The sequence below is a fragment of the Xiphophorus maculatus genome, chromosome 13 (genome assembly GCF_002775205.1).
Source record: "Xiphophorus maculatus strain JP 163 A chromosome 13, X_maculatus-5.0-male, whole genome shotgun sequence".
NCBI classification, from domain to species: Eukaryota; Metazoa; Chordata; class Actinopteri; order Cyprinodontiformes; family Poeciliidae; genus Xiphophorus; species Xiphophorus maculatus.
This window is the reverse complement of record NC_036455.1, coordinates 17,279,495-17,298,892: the sequence shown is the minus strand read 5'-3', so window position 1 is coordinate 17,298,892 and position 19,398 is coordinate 17,279,495. Positions and strand designations below refer to the sequence as shown.

General features: G+C 40.3%; 1 protein-coding gene across 3 annotated transcripts in view; it reads right to left on the bottom strand.

Annotated features, from left to right (window-relative positions):
* Positions 1–2,311, bottom strand: part of LOC102219843 (adenylate cyclase type 2) — a 67,659-nt gene extending 65,348 nt beyond the window's left edge. For all 3 annotated transcript variants that reach the window (XM_005809095.3, XM_023344735.1, XM_023344736.1), the window contains exon 1: positions 1,469–2,311. In XM_005809095.3, the coding sequence (XP_005809152.2) occupies positions 1,469–1,738 (270 nt within the window). In that variant the 5' untranslated portion in view covers positions 1,739–2,311. The remainder of the gene's footprint in view (positions 1–1,468) is intronic.
* Between the last annotated feature and the right edge of the window lie 17,087 nt (positions 2,312–19,398).

Here is a 19,398-nt window from a genome sequence, read left to right as displayed (position 1 = left end):
GGAGGAAAAAGGCGACTTAGAGCTCCCAACGTCCTTTGGGCTCAAAATGATCCATACCTCTGACAGATTTAAAATGTCAAATAATCTCTTTCTTGTGCCTGGAAGTCGTAGTGATGTTTTGCAGTCAGTGGAGATGAAGTGTTTGATTGCCGTAATACCAAAATAGTCTATTAAGGAGGGCAGGAATGTTTTTTTTCTGCATTTCATTCATTGATAAAAAGTGAACATTAACATTTTTTCCTCGAAAAGGATTCCCCTTACACACAGTTCTATTGCCCTTTGGGAGATACTCGTCTTATTTCCTATCAAATCAAAATCTGTAACTGTAAGCAGAGACAACGGTAACCACAAGATATCATGCAGTGATAATCCAGAATTGTTTCTGGAGCACCTTTATTGTAAAAAAAAAAAATGAAACCATATGAAGAAGAACTGGTTCATTTGGAGGGTTTCAAACTATTATTTCGAAACCCCTTAAGCGCAAAATTATTTACTTGTAACATGTATAATTTGCAGGCTTTGCAGTTTAGACTTGCACACTGTATACTTTAACTTTTTTTTTAAACAATACTCAGATATTGCACTTAAAAGGTTTTTCTTTTTTTAAATTAAACCTTTACAATCAGAAACCCTTTGTCATTGTGCAGGAAGGCACAATGACGTTTTAAAAGTAGCAACCCTCAAACGCAGCTCAAATAAATAAATAAATAAATAACCAAAAATATATATATTTAGCCGGAAAAAAAAGAGAAGAAACAATCGGGATTTTCAAAAACAAAAAAATGTATTATTTAACCCCCAAAAAACTCATTAAGACTAAGAACTCTTTCACAAGAGTGACCTATCCAAGCAGCACAAGTCAGGTGAACAGAAATATCAAACCAAAAAAGTATTAGAAAAGTATAATTGCTTTGGAAAAGTTGCTTTTAACCATAATTAATGGAAAACTGACTGATATATTATACGTGTATTGATGATTGTGATGATGGCACTTGTCAAAATGTGGTTTCTATACTGTTGACTGTATGTTATTTTTCTGACTTTTTATTTTTGTGCTTTTATGACGTAAAGCAGTTTGAACTGCCCTGTTGCAGAAATGCTCTATACAAATAAACTTGAACTTGAAAACATGTTTTTTCCCCCCCCCCTCTTTCTAGCTTCCTTCTTGGCAAAACATAAATCATGGTGCAAAATACATCTTATACGCTTGTTTTTTGGGGGTCTGGAGGGTTTGGACCAAATATGGGAAGTAAAATAAAGTGCACCACCCAAATGTAAAAATAGCGTATTTCACATGCAGGAGGAGTCCTTCTATTTATTCTGTGAGGAAAGCGTAGCGGCACGCTGCCTCTGTTGTTGTTGTTATCAGGCTTCAACTCCTCCTGACCTCATCGTTCTGGGCTTTTAACTACCACACCTCCAAAATGCTGCACTTAACACTTCTTCACGCCCGTCGCCGCGCACTCACCAATCCTGATGCGAAGAACACGGCCAGCAGCGCCAGGCAGGTTCCCATGACAATCAGCAGCAGGAACACGATGAGCGGATGCTGCTGGCTCATCCTGTAGTACGACTCGTACAGCCAGTCCTGGGGCTTCTCCGCCTCCGGGCACGCCTCGCCCTGGAACCCGGGGCCGCCGCCGTCCCCCAGGCCGTCGGGCCCCTCGGCCCCCTCGCCGGCCCCATCGCTCTTCTCCAGCAGGTAGCGTCCGCGGGTCCACAGAGCCTCCTGCCACATGGGGGGTGCGGGGAACTTGGGGCGCTGCTTTTCTCCCTGACAAATACCACCCACCCCCCCGAAAAATAGAAAAGCAGCGTCGCGTGGACAGAGGGGGAGGACAGGGGGTAGGAAGAGGGCGAGGGGAGCTTTCTCCCTTAGGACCGTCCGCCACCCCCCCGCCCTTCCTCTCCTTTCTTGAAAAAGTTTCCTCAGCTCCTAATAATTGACGCAGAGCTGAGTTGCAAAGAGAGAGAACTTTCTTCTTTCCCCGTGCATCCTCTGCTGCTACTTCTGCTGGAGGTGACAAACTGAGTCAGGACAGTGTGAAAACAGATCTTCCTCCTTCTGTCAGTGAGACGGGGGTTGTTTGGATTCCGAGGGAAGAAGATGAGACTTCGGCTTTCTCCCTCCACCAACCTCCACCCTCTTCGTCTTCCTCCAGCTTCTTGTTTGCTCTCTATGATTGGTCACAGGGTGATGGAGAGCCGGCAGAACCCCCGTCGCCGCTCGCCGCTCTGCGCTGCAGCCGCGACGAAGCAGCGACTTACCGTGGTGAGGTGCAGATGAGGACTGAGAGAGGAAGAGAGTGCGTGTATGTGTGTGTATATCTGGGAGGGAGGATAGGAGAGAGGAGAGAGAGAGGCTGTACCAATGTGTTGGAAGAGAGAGAGAAAAAGCCCCAGAGAGAGAGAGAGAGAGAGAGCGCTATTGGGTAAAAAAGTGTGGAGAGGGAGAGAAAAGTGGTAATGTGAAGATAAAGATGTGTGAGAAAAGCAAATATGTAGAGAGAGGCGACTGTGTGTGCACATCTACGGGTGTGTTTGCGATCTTGTGCAAAAAGGAAGTGACCCAAGACACCGACAGGAGGGAGGAAAAGTGTGAAGTTGGCAGAAGTGGAGGCAGGGAGGAAGAGGAGTGTGTCGATGTGTGTGTGCTTGTTTAACTGTCCTATTTAGGACTGTTTGTGGCATATTTACTAACATTGGGAAGACAAAGCCCTGTTCTAATGCGGTCGGGTTTAGAGATAAGGTGTGAATTAAAGGAGCAGTTTTATGGTTTTTTCCAGCCACGTTGCATCACTTTATAGCATCAGTTGTTCTAAAAATCCTGCATATGTCAAAGTTGACTTACAAGAAATCTGACTTCCATACGTAATGCCTTGAAATTGAGTCTCTGTCTCTTTAAGAAACTCCTGTTGTTCTTGAACCTCCTCTGTCAGGAAGTCATCACAGCACGGCTCCTCTATTAACCTTTTAACAAGGTTTTTACCAGCATTGCAATGGCATGGCAAGGCGCTCCTATAATAAGATCAGTAGATGTGCAGCCCCACCAGGTGTTTGCTAATTGCTGCTGGCTAGTCTGAAGGAGCCGAGTGTGGGAGTGGCTGCTCTGTGTGGCGGAAGCTTGAAAACTGCAGCTCCAAGGTGGAGCTAGGCCCACCCATGCGTTTTGCACAGCTGAATGCTTAAATTATTTCTCAAATATGCATGAAAAAAAATAAAAGCATCACTCCAGGTATGTATTTGATGAAGGAATAACATTATAACATGATGTACAGCTAATAAAAGTCACATTTATTTTAGGGAAAACGTCCGATTTAGGTATTAATGCAGTTACTAAAATGAATGGAAGTCAATGCAAAGTCCTAAGATGGACAGAAATACAAACTGGGGTGTGCATATGTGGGGGTGGGTGTGTGTGTGTGTAAAAAGCAGAATGAAAGTGAGTGAGAAGAGTTGTGACAGCTGTGCTAAACCAAGAAGAGCAGCTGAGAGTGGAGGGAAGGAAATGCCACCCTAGCAGACAGCGACAAGATAAAAAGAGAGGTAAAATGAAACATATAACCACACACACATAGAAGTGTGTGTTTGGGGGAAGAGGGATGGAGGGGCAGGAAGGAAGAGGAAGAAGAAACAAAGCCAGGAAAGAAGAAACCTCAGGAGACAGACAGAGTGTGGGAGGAAGAGAGATCAGGAGCTTCAAACAGAAAGAGGGGGAGGAGAGACGAAGGGGGGGTAATGAGTGAAAGTTTGAGAACATCACTGTCTGTGTGTGTGTATGTGGGGGGGGGGGGGGGGGGGGGTAAAAATAACATCTGACGAGTCAAGATCCCAACATTCCTCTCCTTCATCATCGATCCCGCTCTTTTCCCGCCTCCGACGTTGTTAGCGACTCCATCTAGCCGCGCCTCATCTCCTCCCTCCCCTCCCCAAAGAAAGTCTTCCCTCATCTTTACGGCGAGAGTCTGCGAGAAACCAGCACACAGCAGGTAACGTCGAACACAAGGGGCATTCAACTGGGAGGTATTTTTAGAAACCGTGGGCTTTACGTTTTCAGATAAAAGCTGACTTGCGTGCGACCATTATCCCGCGCTAGCTAGCATGGAAGTGAAGGAAGGTGAGCAGCAGCGCGGGATAACAAGCCAGCTGGTGTTAAGGAGACGAGGAAAAATGTCAGGATGGGTTCATGCTTCGGCTTCTGTGGCGGAAAGCGAGGAACAAAAGTTACTCAAACCAAATTGACTGTCATGAAATGCACTTAACGTGCTTGAAGAGTGTTCGTGGTTTCCACCGTGGAGTTGAAGTCGGATCAAAAATAAGAACCGCAGCATTTATTTTCTGTTTAATATATTTCTGAAATGTTGTCAGTAGGAGCCCAAGCAATTTGCACATACAGAGAAAGAACCTGGAATGACACTAGCATTGACTGCATAAATGAAACATTTCAGGCAAAGAAAGCCAAGAAAACAGCCAAAAAACATGTCAGTATTTAGAAAGCAATCCCTCTGATCAGTGTCAGTGATATCAGCTGGTTCAGTCCTGATGACCTATAGAAAGGCTGCAATTTGCTTAAGTATCCTGGTCAAAATATTTTGCGTCCTCGGAGCTCACAGAACAACCCTCCCATGCGATTCCCCAACTCGGCCCCTCCAGACTAGCCAGCAGCAATTAGCAAACACTGTGCTTCTGCCGAACTCGTTAGACAAGCAACTTCTCAGCTGGTAAAAACGTTGCTAAAGGGTTAATAGCGGAGGCATGTTGTGATGAGTTCCTGAAGGCGGAGATTCAGAATTAGCAGGAGTTTTTTAAAGAGACAGGGGTCCAATTTCAAGACTTTAAATATCAACACAATTTTTTTTTAAGTCATATTAGATACATGTAGCGTTTTTAAAACAACTGAAGGTAACGTAGTTACTTGATTGTACTACAGAGTGGCACGGAGGTTCTTGGTTTGAATCCTGGCATGGAGAATCTTTCGGCACAGGGACCCCGCCTCGCGTTCAGTGGCTGTCAGTGGCTGCTGGAAGTAGACACCAGAGTCCTGTATACCCTGCAAATCTAATAAGAGGATTCTATACTTCTGTGTACTTGAACATTTTAATAAAAGATGACAGTGCTAAAAGCTTACCACTCTTTTCTTGTCCCTTCACAAGCCACCCAGTCTTCAGGGTGGCTTGTGAAGGGAGACCCTACTGCTGTCAAGAGGAAGAGATGTATTTCTGAAACATGCACATAGTTTGTTGAAATCTGTTGCATTAAAGTGTAAGGCTGTCACAATCTGAACAGGAGTCGTGTTACCACGCAAGGCGGCCATTTCCTGGCTGTAAGGACACTCACTGTGAAATCAAGCAGTCTTCAGGGTGGCTTGTAAGACACAGCTTTAACATCTCCACTCATTTTATTTAATTAAACCATTTTAAACTAGTTCTACTCTGTGTGCAACCAGAGGCCACTGCTTTGTGTCTTGAATTCACATATTTCCCGCTGTCTTCTGTTTTATTTAATATTATCTGTTATAGGACGATGTCAGACTTTGTCCAGCATTGGTTCAGTTATTAGATCCAATATAAAATGCTTCATATTTTTAGCAATTTTCAGCAATGACATTTGTCACTTAGTGGGAATTATGATTCCTGTGCCCCAGTGACTTGATTATGTCTCGTGGAGTTCTTAATAAGATATTGAATCCGAGATTCTTTATGACTTAATTACTGACTGTTTGGGTAATTCATCACCAACCATGTGTGATTTCACTCGTTTCCTGGTTTCTAGACATCTCAAACCGAGCCCGCTGTGAGCATGGCAGCACAAATCTGCTTTGGCGGGCACTTTCTGTTTTCCTGTTTGGACAGATTGCACATATGGCCAGTTCAAAACAGGGCCGATAATTACCTTCTAATTCCGAAAATGCTGTAAGTCGCTTTACCAGTACATGCGGCAAGAAAAGGGGCGTCTGAGCGAACGTAGAGGCGTCGCTGCGTCTTTTTCCTGGAGCACGTCGACTTTGGTTTGGGTTTGACGTTGGCTCAAACGGATCTCAGAGATTAAAACATGTCGCAGGCATATCCAGGGTTCGTGTGACAAGAGAGAGAAAAAGAAGAGGCTTTTGTAGCGATTTGCAAGCCAACGGGCCGGAGCGGAGTAATCAATCACAGCAGAGGAGCAACAAGGCGAGAAATCCCTAATGAATTGCGATCCAGTTGGAGGGAATAATGATAATGATGACATTGATAATGATGCATGATGTCCTGGGCTGCTTAACACTGACATTTCTCACTCATTCTTAAAGGAAACAACAATTTTAGGTATAAAACTCTGTCATTACTCAAACAGGAGCAAGATTAGAATATTTTTGACTTACAGAAATGTTCTGTTTTTGCCGTATTGCTTAAATCTTTACATCACACAAGCTAATGCGAGTAAATAAAACAAAATGACGTTCCAAGTCCAAATGACCCTAAGCCGAAATGTGAATGTTTCCACTGTTCCCTTAGCATTGACTAACCACATTTGAATAATTTCAACAGCAATATTGAGACCAGATTAATGCCAGGACCTGCAGAATCAATACATAATCGAAACAGAACTTGTCTGACAAACAGGAAGTACGGTAAAAGATCTCAGAAAAGCAAAATAGCAACATGTACTTCAGCTGAATAGTTTGAACAGATCTGTATGGAATGGGTTTGCTCATTCTTTTTGACTCCAACAAGCCACAGAGAGAGTCTATTATACACAAATGAAGAAAAAAAAGAGGAAAAGTTGGAAACCTTCCCTTATATGCGATGGCTTAGTCAAAGTCTAGACATAAATTCAATCGAGGTGATATGGCGGGACTTTAAACGAGTTCAAAACTCTTTGTTGCAGCTGAATTAAAGCAGTTCTGTAAACAAGATCAGGGGGGAACAAAACAATTCCTCCACAACAAGATAAAAGACTCTCTGTAACTAAGCACTAACTCTTTATGGCAGCTAAAACAAACCATCATCATAAAACTGCCTTTTCTGTTTACTCGGCTTCTTTTTGTCTGGTATTAAAATTTGTTTAATGATCTGAAACATCTAAGTATGAAAGAGAGGAACCATTCAAAAGCTCCGAGGCGGCAAATAGGTTTTTACAACACAGCAGATTGTAATGAATGACAGTAAAAATGCTTTATTCATATTATTTTATTACTATTATTACTACGAATGTTTTTCGTACTTTACCGGCTGGGAGAGAATGACACAGGAACAGAAAACAAAACAATGGATTGCATTGAAGGAGAGAAACATCGATCCGATATTAATATCTGTATCAGTTCCGATATTGAAAAAACCTTCTTGATCGAGTATCAGTGATCAGGGAAGATCTGTTCAGTGTAAATCTATGCCTTGTGTCGTAAGTGACATCATGCATTATTATTTATTTTACATTATATTTAGGATTCCTAATTGCACTTCATGAACCACTTGAAAGGTTTGTTGTAGTTTGTTTTAGTAAGTTTCTTAATTATTTATTTTACACTGGCTGTTTTACTCCCTAATTGCACCGAACAAATTAACAGATTTTTACATGTTTGACCAAGCTTTTATTTAAATGTGATCTACTGGTTATCAAATAAATTCGTAATTCAGTACATTTGTTTAAAAAAAGAAACGCTTTGAGTCAATTCAGCCTGATTTTCTGTATCGGATCGGAATCATCCGATACTAAACCTCAGATATCGGTATCGGAAGTGAAAAAAATGTGGATCGGTCCATCACTAGTTTGTAGTTATTAAACCTTTATTTTTACCGTTAGGGAAAAAAATGTGACAAACATAAAAAGTACAAACAGGCAACTATGAATAAACATATATTGTGCAGGTAGGATGAGGACATACTGTGGGTTAGTTTTTCTTTCTGTTGTTTCAGATTTTTATGCTGTTCTCGGCGAGCATGCTAATGAATGAGCTCTGGACGGACTCCAAGAAGAGAGACCAGGTGTTTGAGCGAGCGGATCATGTCGTCCTTCCACGTGATCTTTTATTCCTTCCTTTCTTTCCTTTTCTCTAGCCGTGCGTGGTCAGTAAACGGATTGAGTCCGTAGCTCGTTAATAATGTCTTCCCTTCGGACTAATGCTGTGTTCTTGGCCAAGATAAACACTCTGAGATAAAAGATTGTTAGAACAGAGAGGCTGCCCAGGAGACAGATGGAGGGGGAGACAGTGCAGCGCGGAGACGGAGGATCATTGACAACACTCCCATGACAACTGACGGCCCCGACTGTCTCAACGGGACGGCGGAGACGTGTTCCACTGTCTGTGACACCCATATGCTGGATCCTATTTGGACCAGCATCCGGTCCAAATAGGATGCTGGTCCTAGCATTTTGATGCTGGACAACAAAATGTCAAATACTATAGTTAAACCTATGATGTGATGTCTCTAAATTTTCCGCCTGTTTTTCTATTAGCAAGAAATTAGCAGGAAAGAAGGTACAAATCTATCCATATTCATAAATACTCAAGTTTTTCCACATAATTTTAAATGGGTTTTAAATGAAGTCATCTTATTGGGACGGGTTGTCGAGATCTTCTGTGTGAAATCTACAATTTTTCCCAGTAATTGGCTGTTTTATTTCCTCCAGCAAGCTAGTTTCTAACCACAACCCAAAATAGCGCATGGGGAAATGTACCATCTCATAATGTGTGTCTCTATTTCGGCCATGGATTTGACTCGTGACCTGTACTCCGAGTGGCAAAAGGAAAACCATTTTTGGAAAGAAAGTCCCAATAAAGTCCTGTTTGCAGTTTGTGGGACACGGCAAACAGGAGGTGCTCTGCTCACATTACAGCGAAATTCAACTTTCTGACAGTCTATGAGAAAGCAAGACAAAAATTGAAGAGTGTAGATTTTCAATATGAAGTCTAGTTTAAAATTTGCATTCCAACCTGAAAACATGGCGGCGGGGGCAGCACCATGGAGTGCAGACAGGGAGGCTGGGGCGATGGGACCGGCCCGCTTGCTGTCCAAACGTAAATCCATTCAGAACCTATGAAAGACATAAACTGGTTCCTCCATCCAATCTGAAAGGCACTGAATTATGTTGCAAAGAAGGAATGAACACATAAGCACACCACACTTTTCAGAGTTTCATCTATAAAATATTTTTAAAACCATGAATCATTTTCTTTTCCTGTCGTAATTACCACTACTTCCTGTTAATCTACCACAATGAACCCTAATAACTTTTCAGAACAGCTTTTAATCTATGATTAATGCTTTATTTACTTATTTTTTATATATATATCATTAATGATAATCATGAAATATATTAGCTTTTTGGTTTTGGTAATGTATGGAGGGCTAAAAGGAACAAAATTTTAAAAATACATTAAATTGATAATTCATTAAATTAATTTATTACATGTCATTAAAATCAAGGGGCGGGGCTAAAACTGACCTGTAGTTTAGCCTCATTCTGCAAGAGAGCCCCATTTGTGTTATTATGCTCACATTTCTACAGTATACTCTATAGTTTCTTCTGTTTCTCTTTTTGGGACATAAACTGTAGTAATTCTGATATGAAACTCAAAGAGCATGTAAACTGAATTGCCCATCTGTTGCATCAAATTTATTGGACATAAAACAACAAAACTGCAGACCGTAGCAGTCACTTTCAAGCTGCTGCACAGCTACAATCCATATTTCACATAACCAATCCACTAAAATGACCTCACACACACACACACAAACACACTGCTAATTTTACAATTCAAGATGAATTTTAAGGCTTTTTTATTTTAGTCTTTTCCTAATTTCAGATTTTTACACAGCTCACAAGCTGGGTGCTGTTAATAATCTTCAAACCGCTTACCCATAAAAATCAGTTACCATGATTTTAATTAGTTGTTCTGCTTCTGCCGTTTCCTGAACCACAGAGTCTATTTTTGCATAGGTTCTAATCTCTGCTTCAATAGTCACTTAATTTCATTAAACACAGGCATTTAGACATATGTTACTGAATCTCTGAGTATATTCGTGTTCAAAATGACCAGGAATGTCTACATTCCTGGTCATTTTTATTAAATTGGACAATAGAGAAAACAATATTATACTGACCAGTAAGAAGTTTCAACGTACATTACAATTTTAAAAAGTCACAGTTTAAAAACCAACCCTGACTTTGCAGCTCAACAGTATCATGGTCTGGCAGAACATGCGGTTGATGCAGATGTTTCTTCTTTGTTCGCTGCATTTGTTTCCTCCTTTCATTTTTATCTAATTGGAAAATCAGGCCTGGGTACACCCAATTTTAGACCAATGATTTTAAGGTTAGTAGCTCCAAGATGTAATGTTTGTTTGTTTTTTTATTAATATTGTTATCCATTAGTTTTTTATCAAAATAGTGGAAAAAAAAAACTTTATACAATTATTTTTGCATTTTAATGACTTGTTTCTTTGCAGCTGTGTGGAAACAACAGAATGGGAAAAATTCATTAAACTTTTACCATTTTTTACAAAAAGCCACATTTTTATGTATGGAAACCTATTTTACTTTACAAAGAACAGAACGTCATGACACGCACGCGTTGTGCAGACAAATTTGAATTTGCAGCACATTTGTCTGGTGTAAAAAAAAATAACTTTGCTTCGCAGGTATGTTCATAAACAATTTATAGACTTAATAAAGACAATTATGATAAACTAATGGGGAATTATTTCAAACCTAAGTAGGAGTTTGATTAAGAAGAATGTAAACACTTACTTTCTATTTATTACCCAAAGCAGTGTAAAAAGCTTTAAGAAAACTTTTGCTGCCGTAGAATAATCTCATAAATTGGTTAACATTAAATTTAGGAATATTTTATATCCAGTGCTAAAAAAGAATCTGAACTTAAATTCTTTTAGTTTATTTGCATATTTTCCTAGATTGAGAACAGCTGCACTAACTTTGCAATAGAAATGACTCTGGAACAACTCTAGTGAAGCTTTAATTTGCCTAAGGAAAGTAAGGCAATCAAGTAAAAATGTCTTTGCTAATCACAAAGATATAAAATATAAACAATGTAAAGTCTGATGTCGAAGCTCCACTGGCGGATGAGAATCCCGCTCTCTGTGTCACCAACCTCCTGATGTGAAAGATCCGGCCTTCTGCAGCGCCAAAGGCCCGAGTATTTACTTAATAAACAGAAGAGAGCGTGAGACAGAGAGGCCGACTGACGGTGGCGATCGCGTGTGGTAATAACCCAGATTCCCTCTGACAAGCTGATAGCTGCTCGGCATGAAGTGCGATGCGTTTACAATCCGCTCGGTGTTGCTCATTCTGTCTCGTGTTAACTGTGAGACTGTCCCGGCGGCTCCGTGGCCCCGGAGAAACGGCGGCGAATACGTGTTTCATTGTCACATCAAGTACGCCTTCTGTGTGATAACATCTTAATCTGTTGCTTTATACATCTGTTTACTTTTTCCCAAAGCAGCTGTGTTTATTAAAGGGAGTTTGTGTGTTTTCCAGACACATACCGCCATTTTATAGCATAATCAAGTAACTATGTTACCCTCAGTTGTCCTAAAAAATGCTATAGATATATCAAAGATGACTTAAAAGAAATTTGACTTCCTGATTTAAGGCTTTGAAATTTGGCATCTGTCTCTTTAAGAAACTCCTGCTCTTTCTGAAACTCCACCTTCAGGAAGTCATCACAACATGGCTCCTCTATTAACATTTCGACAACGTTTTTACCAGCGTTTCACTGAGAAGCAGCTCAGTTGATGCGCAGTCCCACCAGGTGTTTGCTAATTGCTGCTGGCTAGTCTGAAGGAGCTGAGTGGGGGAGTCGAGGGCTGCACTGTGAGGTGGAAGCTTGGAAACTGCAACTCAGAGGAGGAGCTTTGTGTTGAAGGCGGGGCTAGGTCCACCCACGCATCTTTTCACAGCTGAATGGTTGCCACGGGAGATTAAAGGATTTCTCAAACATGCATGAAAGAATCCAAGCAACACTCCAGATATGTTTTTGATGAGGGAATAATGTTATGACATGATATAAAGCTTAAAAAAGTTGATTTTACATGATACTGTCCCTTTAAATTCACCTCAAAATTTTGACATTGCTTGAAGGTATTCATATTTCGTCACATTATTACCTCAAAGTTTAGTGTAGTCAGCAGGAATTTATGACAGACCAACACAGAGTGTTAAAACATTTGTGAAGTTGAAAGCCCTGTGATGCATATTTTTCAGCATTTTTACAAATAAATATGAGCAAAGGAGGGTGTCTGCATTTGTTTTACCCTTTTCTAACAAAAAAAACAAATTGCTCTGGACCAAAATCGGAATCACCCGGTCAGGCTTTGTAAAAATCAGTGATTGACTGGAAAACTGTAATCGGTGCACCCTAAATGAAAAAACCCTTTAAAATAGCAAAAATATTTGTGATTGTAACATGAAAAAATAAAGACTTGAAAAACTGAATACTTTTGCGCAACATCGGAACATACAATCTAAGATTCCCGCTCGGCGGCTCGAAGTCAGTCTGATCTCATTTGATCTGCCTCGGTACAAAACAGAGGAGATAAATGAAGAGAGCTCCGGCGCCCCGCGGCACATAAACGCAACGTACAAACACACACACACACAGCTTCGTAACGCCGTCGCTGGAAGTGCGTCTGGCTGACTGTGCCAAACGAGACGGCTGGAACTGTGAGCCGTTTTCATCTCTAGAACTTCACACTCATTCAGTGTGATAAATGTTGCTCTTTAGAGCTCCTTCAGCAGGTCTGCTTTAATAAGGAGAATCACTCATTGCCAACAAAATACACACAAACAAATAAAGCGGAACTAATCGCTGGCATTTCATTTAGGCAAGAGATTGAAGGGAAGAAGAAAAAGAGAATAATTAAATCAAATTCTCTGCGTCTGACAGAGAAATACCACACTAACCTTCTACTTGTGAAGCAGAAAAAAAAAAATCATTGAATGTGAGTTTAAGTAGCTATAAATAGAGTAAGCTTTTATATATTCCCTCAGCTGCTCAAGTTTTCAGCAGGTGACCACCTGCTAACCAGCACACACACACACACACACACACACACCTCCAGAGCTCAGTGCATTGACAGAATGGGAGCACACTGAGGAAGATCGGCCCTAACATGCCGATTCTGCGTCAACACCCTCTGACATACAGAAAGTGTCAGGACGAGGAGAGAGGACGGCGGGCGGAGATGCCTTCGTGCGCCGTGGGAGACCGGCACGTCGAGTCAGTCGTAATGTTGGAGGTGATAGCGATACCGCCGAAGTCGTGCGACTCTGAAAGGCCTTTATATAAAAAGGAGGTTTAATGCAGATACATTACAGATGGACTGATGTGTATTTGAGACAATCAGAATCAAAAAGAAGATTTCCCCCTTAAAGATTTTCTATTTGTTTCTGTCACTTTATGTCACACTTAACTGTTTGAGCTCAAGAATCAAACTTCAGTACTGGACGAAGACGTCCAAATCAATGAGGCCGGTAACCTGAAAAACCACAAACTCTTACTAAGTATTATAAGTCTGCAAATGTCTTAGTACGCTTAAAATAAGAGCAAACTAACTTGCAAATAACTTTTCAGCAAAATATAGGAGGTTTTTAAGTCAATACTTCCCTAATATTGATGAAAAACTACTGGCAGATTATTTCACTTATAACACTTATCATATTTGCCATGTTACAGGATAAATGATCTACAAGTGGAACTGGTATTTTTTCATGATTTGAAATGGAAAAACAAACACCCATGGAAACGCACCAATTAAAAAAAACCCTCAAGTTTTCAGATAAAAGTTGTTGTGCTAGGATGAGGTTGTTTTTCAGATGAATTTCACAAAACTCTGTCGGAAACCCTTTTTTTTCCGGCTCACACGAGTCACATGATCAACAGCCGGATGTTACTACTGCCCAAAAACGACAAAGACGACGACAGGAAGTGGTAGGAAGATGATGGCATGGCAATTTTTGAATGACATATTGCATGAACAAATTTATTCAAGTGTGATTTTAGTAGCATTGCTTATTTAATGGAAACACCACACTTGCGAACTTGGGTTTTTTTCTATAACAGCGGAAAATTAACAAAGTTTTGTTCATAATTATAATCTAAACACCATCGCCAAAAATTCCCTCAAAATACGGAAGTGTGTCGTATTTGATGCTTAGTTGTAAATTATAAAATATGCCGCCCGGTCACAAAAGAATCACAACACAATTTACTTTAGAGTTGGCTTTTAGCACACTGTATTTTGTTGAAATACTTGAATTATATTTGTACTTTTCAGCTGCAGAGAAAGGTAAAAGAGGGGAATTATGTTCTCTTGTGACTCTTCGCAAACTCCTCCATCTGTCTGCCTAAAATCCCACATTTATTACCAAATCCGTAACTGTTTAGTCATAAGCAAAACTAGTCCACTTGCATTTAAGACAACTTAGAAATAGCAAACAAAACCAGTACGGTTTCCAAAAGGAGACTCAACTCAGGCGTCAAATACGCCACAATTCTGCATTTTAACGATGTTTTATCCATCCTAGCCAGTCTGCCAACAGCAAAAGAAGACGTACTCTGAGTTTAATTGCTGCCTTGTGCAGGAGATCTGAAGATTTTATTTGCCAAGTCATGAAGATCCGGTCTGTGTAAACAGTGCAAAACATCACATTTTTCATATTTTTTGTCTTCTGTCAACATTTGAATGCCTGATGCAGTGAAGCAAAGAATGTTCCCAACAGCACACTAAGCAGTGAAACTCCAGCTGTTACATTCTCATCAAATTGCTCATTAAAAGAATTGTATTCCCAATTTGACTTAATTAAAATGTTGTTTTTTTTTTAAGTAATGGACACAAAACGTCCACATGTTCCAACTGATTGTTCTTTTCCACTGCTCAAAGTCTCAGTTCTTCCCGATTATTTGTTTACAGGCATCCTCCATAATATATAAAAACACATCCGCAAAGAAGAGTGTGACAGAATATTCATATGTTCTTTCACAGAGAACCGTTTTTTTTATTTTCTTTCTTAACAGAAGTAAGGGAGCGGCAGACGCGCCGATTCCTAACATCCAGAGACAGGCTTTTATCATGGCTGCCACTTTAGATATTTCCTGTTCGTTTCTCTCAGTCAGGAAGCTTTTAAAGCGAAGTAGACTATTTCAATTGACCTCATTTATCAGAGCTTCTCTCGTGTTCAGGTGAAAGAAAAAAAATTCTGCCTGCCGAGCCTGAAAGAGACGTTTCATGGGCCTCGAGAGCGATTCCAAAATACACATTTTACAGGGATTTTGAGATATGGTCCAATTACTCTTTGCTGAGGCTTAATTACATTAAGCTGTTTATTAAACATTTAATGAATGTGTTCGTGTTGGAAATTTAAAATGGCATCAAGTTAGTGGATGTCTTTGTTCATAGTGTTCGTTTTTATTTGTCTGCATTTTGGTCTTCTGATGAACTGGTTAAGACTTACCGTAGTCTTTGTTATGGGGTCTAGCTAGCTAGTTAGTTATTTAGTTAGCTAGCTAGTTAGCTAGCTAGCTCGTTCGTTCCGGATGGATAATGCGCTCTGAAAATGATTTTTTTTCTTACTAATCCAGTCTTGGAGAATCCTTGAATCCAACTGGTTACTCGTGCAGACTGTACCAGGCTGCGTAGGAAACCGTTTGAGTGGCTAAATTAGGCTAAATCCGACATCAGGCTAAATCCTGTAGCAAAAACACATCCGTGTCACTTTGTTTCTTCTCCCCCCCCCAATCAGCTAATGAATAATCAGAATGCATTAAACTTGCAGGCCTGCAGAGAACAATCTCTTAAAACCACAGATCAGCATGAGGTCAGGAAGAACTGGGACGCCAACATTTACACTCTAGCACAGTTTCCTCTGTTGCCTTTTTAAGCAGTCGTCAAAAAACATCTAAGGCAGTGATGGAGGTCACCTTTCGATGTATCCTCTGAAGCGCGCATGCATGGAAAATTAGAAAATGAAGTTGCTTTTTGAAGATTAAAACAATCACAGCATCTTATGAATACAAAACTGTTGATCTGCCTGGTTAGGACTCCATTTAAACAGCAGAGTGAAACTGACAAAATGCTCAAAATAAACCGAACTGTCATATTTGATAAGATAAAAGTGACCTTAATCTGGTAACTGGGTCTCTCTCCTCACCCAGCAGTGATTAAAGCACACAGAGATGACCTACATAAGCGCCAATCAAGGTGGGGGAGCTTTAGACAGAAAGGGTGACGGGAAAGGAGACGGCACCCACATCCATTACCACTGTGGGATTCATGAAGCAATCTATTTCTAAATCAAACATGTAGATTTAAAACATGTCGTCCTCTCAGCCCGGTCTGCATTGGTAATATGAGCCACACCTAAGAGAGACGTGACGCACTGTTGCAAAAAAAAAAAAAAAAAAAAAAAAAAGGCTAATCAAGCTTTTAATTGCATTGGATTGCTTGTTGTAGAATCGTGTTTCTAGATTCGTTGAAATGCTGCTCAAATGTGTTTTATTGTACAAATCTTTGGAGAGGGTGGAGTTAGATAAAAGTTGTAGCCTCACACAAGCTGCATTGATCATATTTCGATTTGCTCTCATATAACTTTTTGCATTTTGTTTATTTTGTAAAAAAAAAAAAGGCACAAATTCATTTTTGATTTTCTGTTGTTACCATTAGTCACGTTAACATGTTATAAAAGTATTTTGTAGATACCTAGAAACTTTGTCCTAGGTTGGAACAAAAATAATTCAACAGCTAGAACCACAAAAACACCTAAAAGTTTGATTAAATAAAACAAAAATTAGAGGTATCGGTCTTATATCGGCAATACTAGTCTTGTATTTATTGAATTGATACAAAAATTATGTAGAATCGCACAACTGTACTTAAGACACAATGCCAGAATACGAATTTTACTTTTTATGAAAAATAACCTGCGTCCTCTCGTAAACAGCTTAAACGCGGACCAGTTCCAGACAACTTTCCCTCCAGAACAATTTGGTTCGCAGAAGATAACGACACTAGCTCTGATCAGTCAGACTGAAGGTCATCAGTTATTTTCAATGAGCTTGAATCTAGCAGAATTTTAAACCGAGAATAAATTTTTTTAACCCCAATAAAATGTCATTGGAATTGAAGTACTTAAAAGTCAGTGAGAGGGCAAAAATCTGAAAACCCATGTGTTACTTTTTCAATAAAACATTATAAATGCCAGCTTTAAGTTTAGGAAGTGAGACTTGCTCCATACTGGTTTGGTACTGGTGATCGGGATCTTGATGCTCTCCCCAGGAAGTGCCGTCCCCCCCGACCGCCCCCGCCCTGGTAGCTCTCTCACATCATCTAACCCCACGCATGTGATGCTAACTGCTGACTAAACTGCTGTTTATGTGTGAGCGTGTACTCGCACGGTTGGTTGGTTTTTCTGTCGGACCGGCGGACCCCGCTGGCTGCCGGGATCGAATCCAGAAATCGTTAGAAACTCATCAGCACCGCCGCTCAAAATCTCTCCTGCGTTAGAATCGAATCAAGTGTGGAGGCAGCTGATGATTGACCGACGAAAGGTTTCATTCAGAGCTGGTGTGAAGCCTCAGGCGTTGTGATGAATCGCTGGTGGGAGCATAACCTCACCGGAGCAGCATGAAATGTCTGGTGGGCTAAAGTCCGTCAGTGTGGTTAAAGATGCTTGAACTTTTCTGCATTTTCATCACATTGCAGCCATGACCAGAACGATGTGTTCCGTGTTTATCATGATGCTCTTTGGTCAGAAAAACCTCTCACCCATTTCTCCACCAACAGGGAGTCTATTTCCTACTTTGGGTGACTTCTGACTGCATTTTATTTAGCCATTTGTATAAAGGAGCTTCATACACATGTCTGCCACACTGTTCAGATTTTTTTGTTTTGTTTGTTTGTTTAAAACAAATAATTTTCTTCCACTTCTCAATTATGTGCAACTCTGTGTTGGTCAAATAAAATCCAAATAAAATATCTGGATGGGCTCCGGAAGATTTTTATACAGGTGGCCAGACCATGCCAGTACAAATTCTAGGGGGGCAGAGCTAAAAAAAAAATAAAACATGCAAGTTATTATATGTATCTATTTTAAAAAAGTGTTTGATTTTATAAATGTATTTATTTATTTATTGCGTTTTACATTTAAGTCTCGACTGAAAAGGATAACAGTATGGCCTGAACGTAATTTTCTTTTTTCAAGAGAGGGGCCCTGGCCTCCACTTACCCCTCTCTTGGGGACGCCACTGACGTTTCTCCATTATGTCCGAAAATATTCACACATCTCCACTGTTTCTCTGCATATCAATTGCATTATTTAATCGATTTGCCCTCAATTTAACATCGTTTTTACTATCAATAAAGATAATAGTTTTTTTCTGCCTATGTACGTGTCTGTCCTTTTTTTAGTCTGTAAAACATATGCACATGTCGGTATAAAAAGTTCTCTATTACGTTTCAGCCATTGATTGATTACATAACTCTTTTTTATAAACTGAGGATCATGGAAATTTTCCACTGCAGCATTTCTCAAACTTCTAAAGGGGCAGTAATGTGTATTTTCCAGGCACATAATATCATTTTACATCATAATGTTACCTTCAGTTGTTATGAAAATGCTGCTTATGTTAAATATAATTAAAAACTTCACACTCCAGATGTTTCTGACGACAAAATAACACTAACATGACATAACGCAAAAAAAAAAAAAAAGTCAATTTTACATAATATCCCCTCTTACACATTTTAAATTCTGTTTGCCACTGATAGGACATTGTTCCAGATGGAAAAGTTGATATATTAACTATATGTCAAACTCCAGTCCTCGAGGGACGCTGTCCTGAAGTTTTTAGATGTGCCACAGTACAAAACACTGGAATGAAATGGCTTAATTACCTCCTTCTTGTGTAGATCAGTTCTCCAGAGCCTTAATGACCTAATTATCCTGTTCAGGTTGACTGCAGCAGCAGAGGCACATCTAAAAGTTGCAGGACAGCGGCCCTTGAGGACTGGAGTTTGAGACCCCTGTATTAACCAATTTCAAAAAAAGATGAGCTTCTTTCTTATTGGAGTCAAAATCACTCTGAGCAAATTTTGATTCCCACCTCCCGCTCTTTTCCCCCGTTAACCTTCACTGCGTCATTCAGCTAGAGTTTGGCTAACCCATGCATCTCACCAGCTCTGTCAGGCAGCTGCTTAACTATTCTGATTCTTCTTTCTGTGTCTTGACCCTTTTGACCTCCCTCTGCCATTAGCGCTCCCAAGGAAATATTGGGAGGCTTTCTCCTGATTTCTCCCTTCTTTCTATCACAATGAAAATTGAAGGGAAGAGAGGAAAAAAATGGGCACGAAGAGTCCTGGGCACATGTTTCTGATTCGCCACCAGAGGCAAAGACAGAACAGC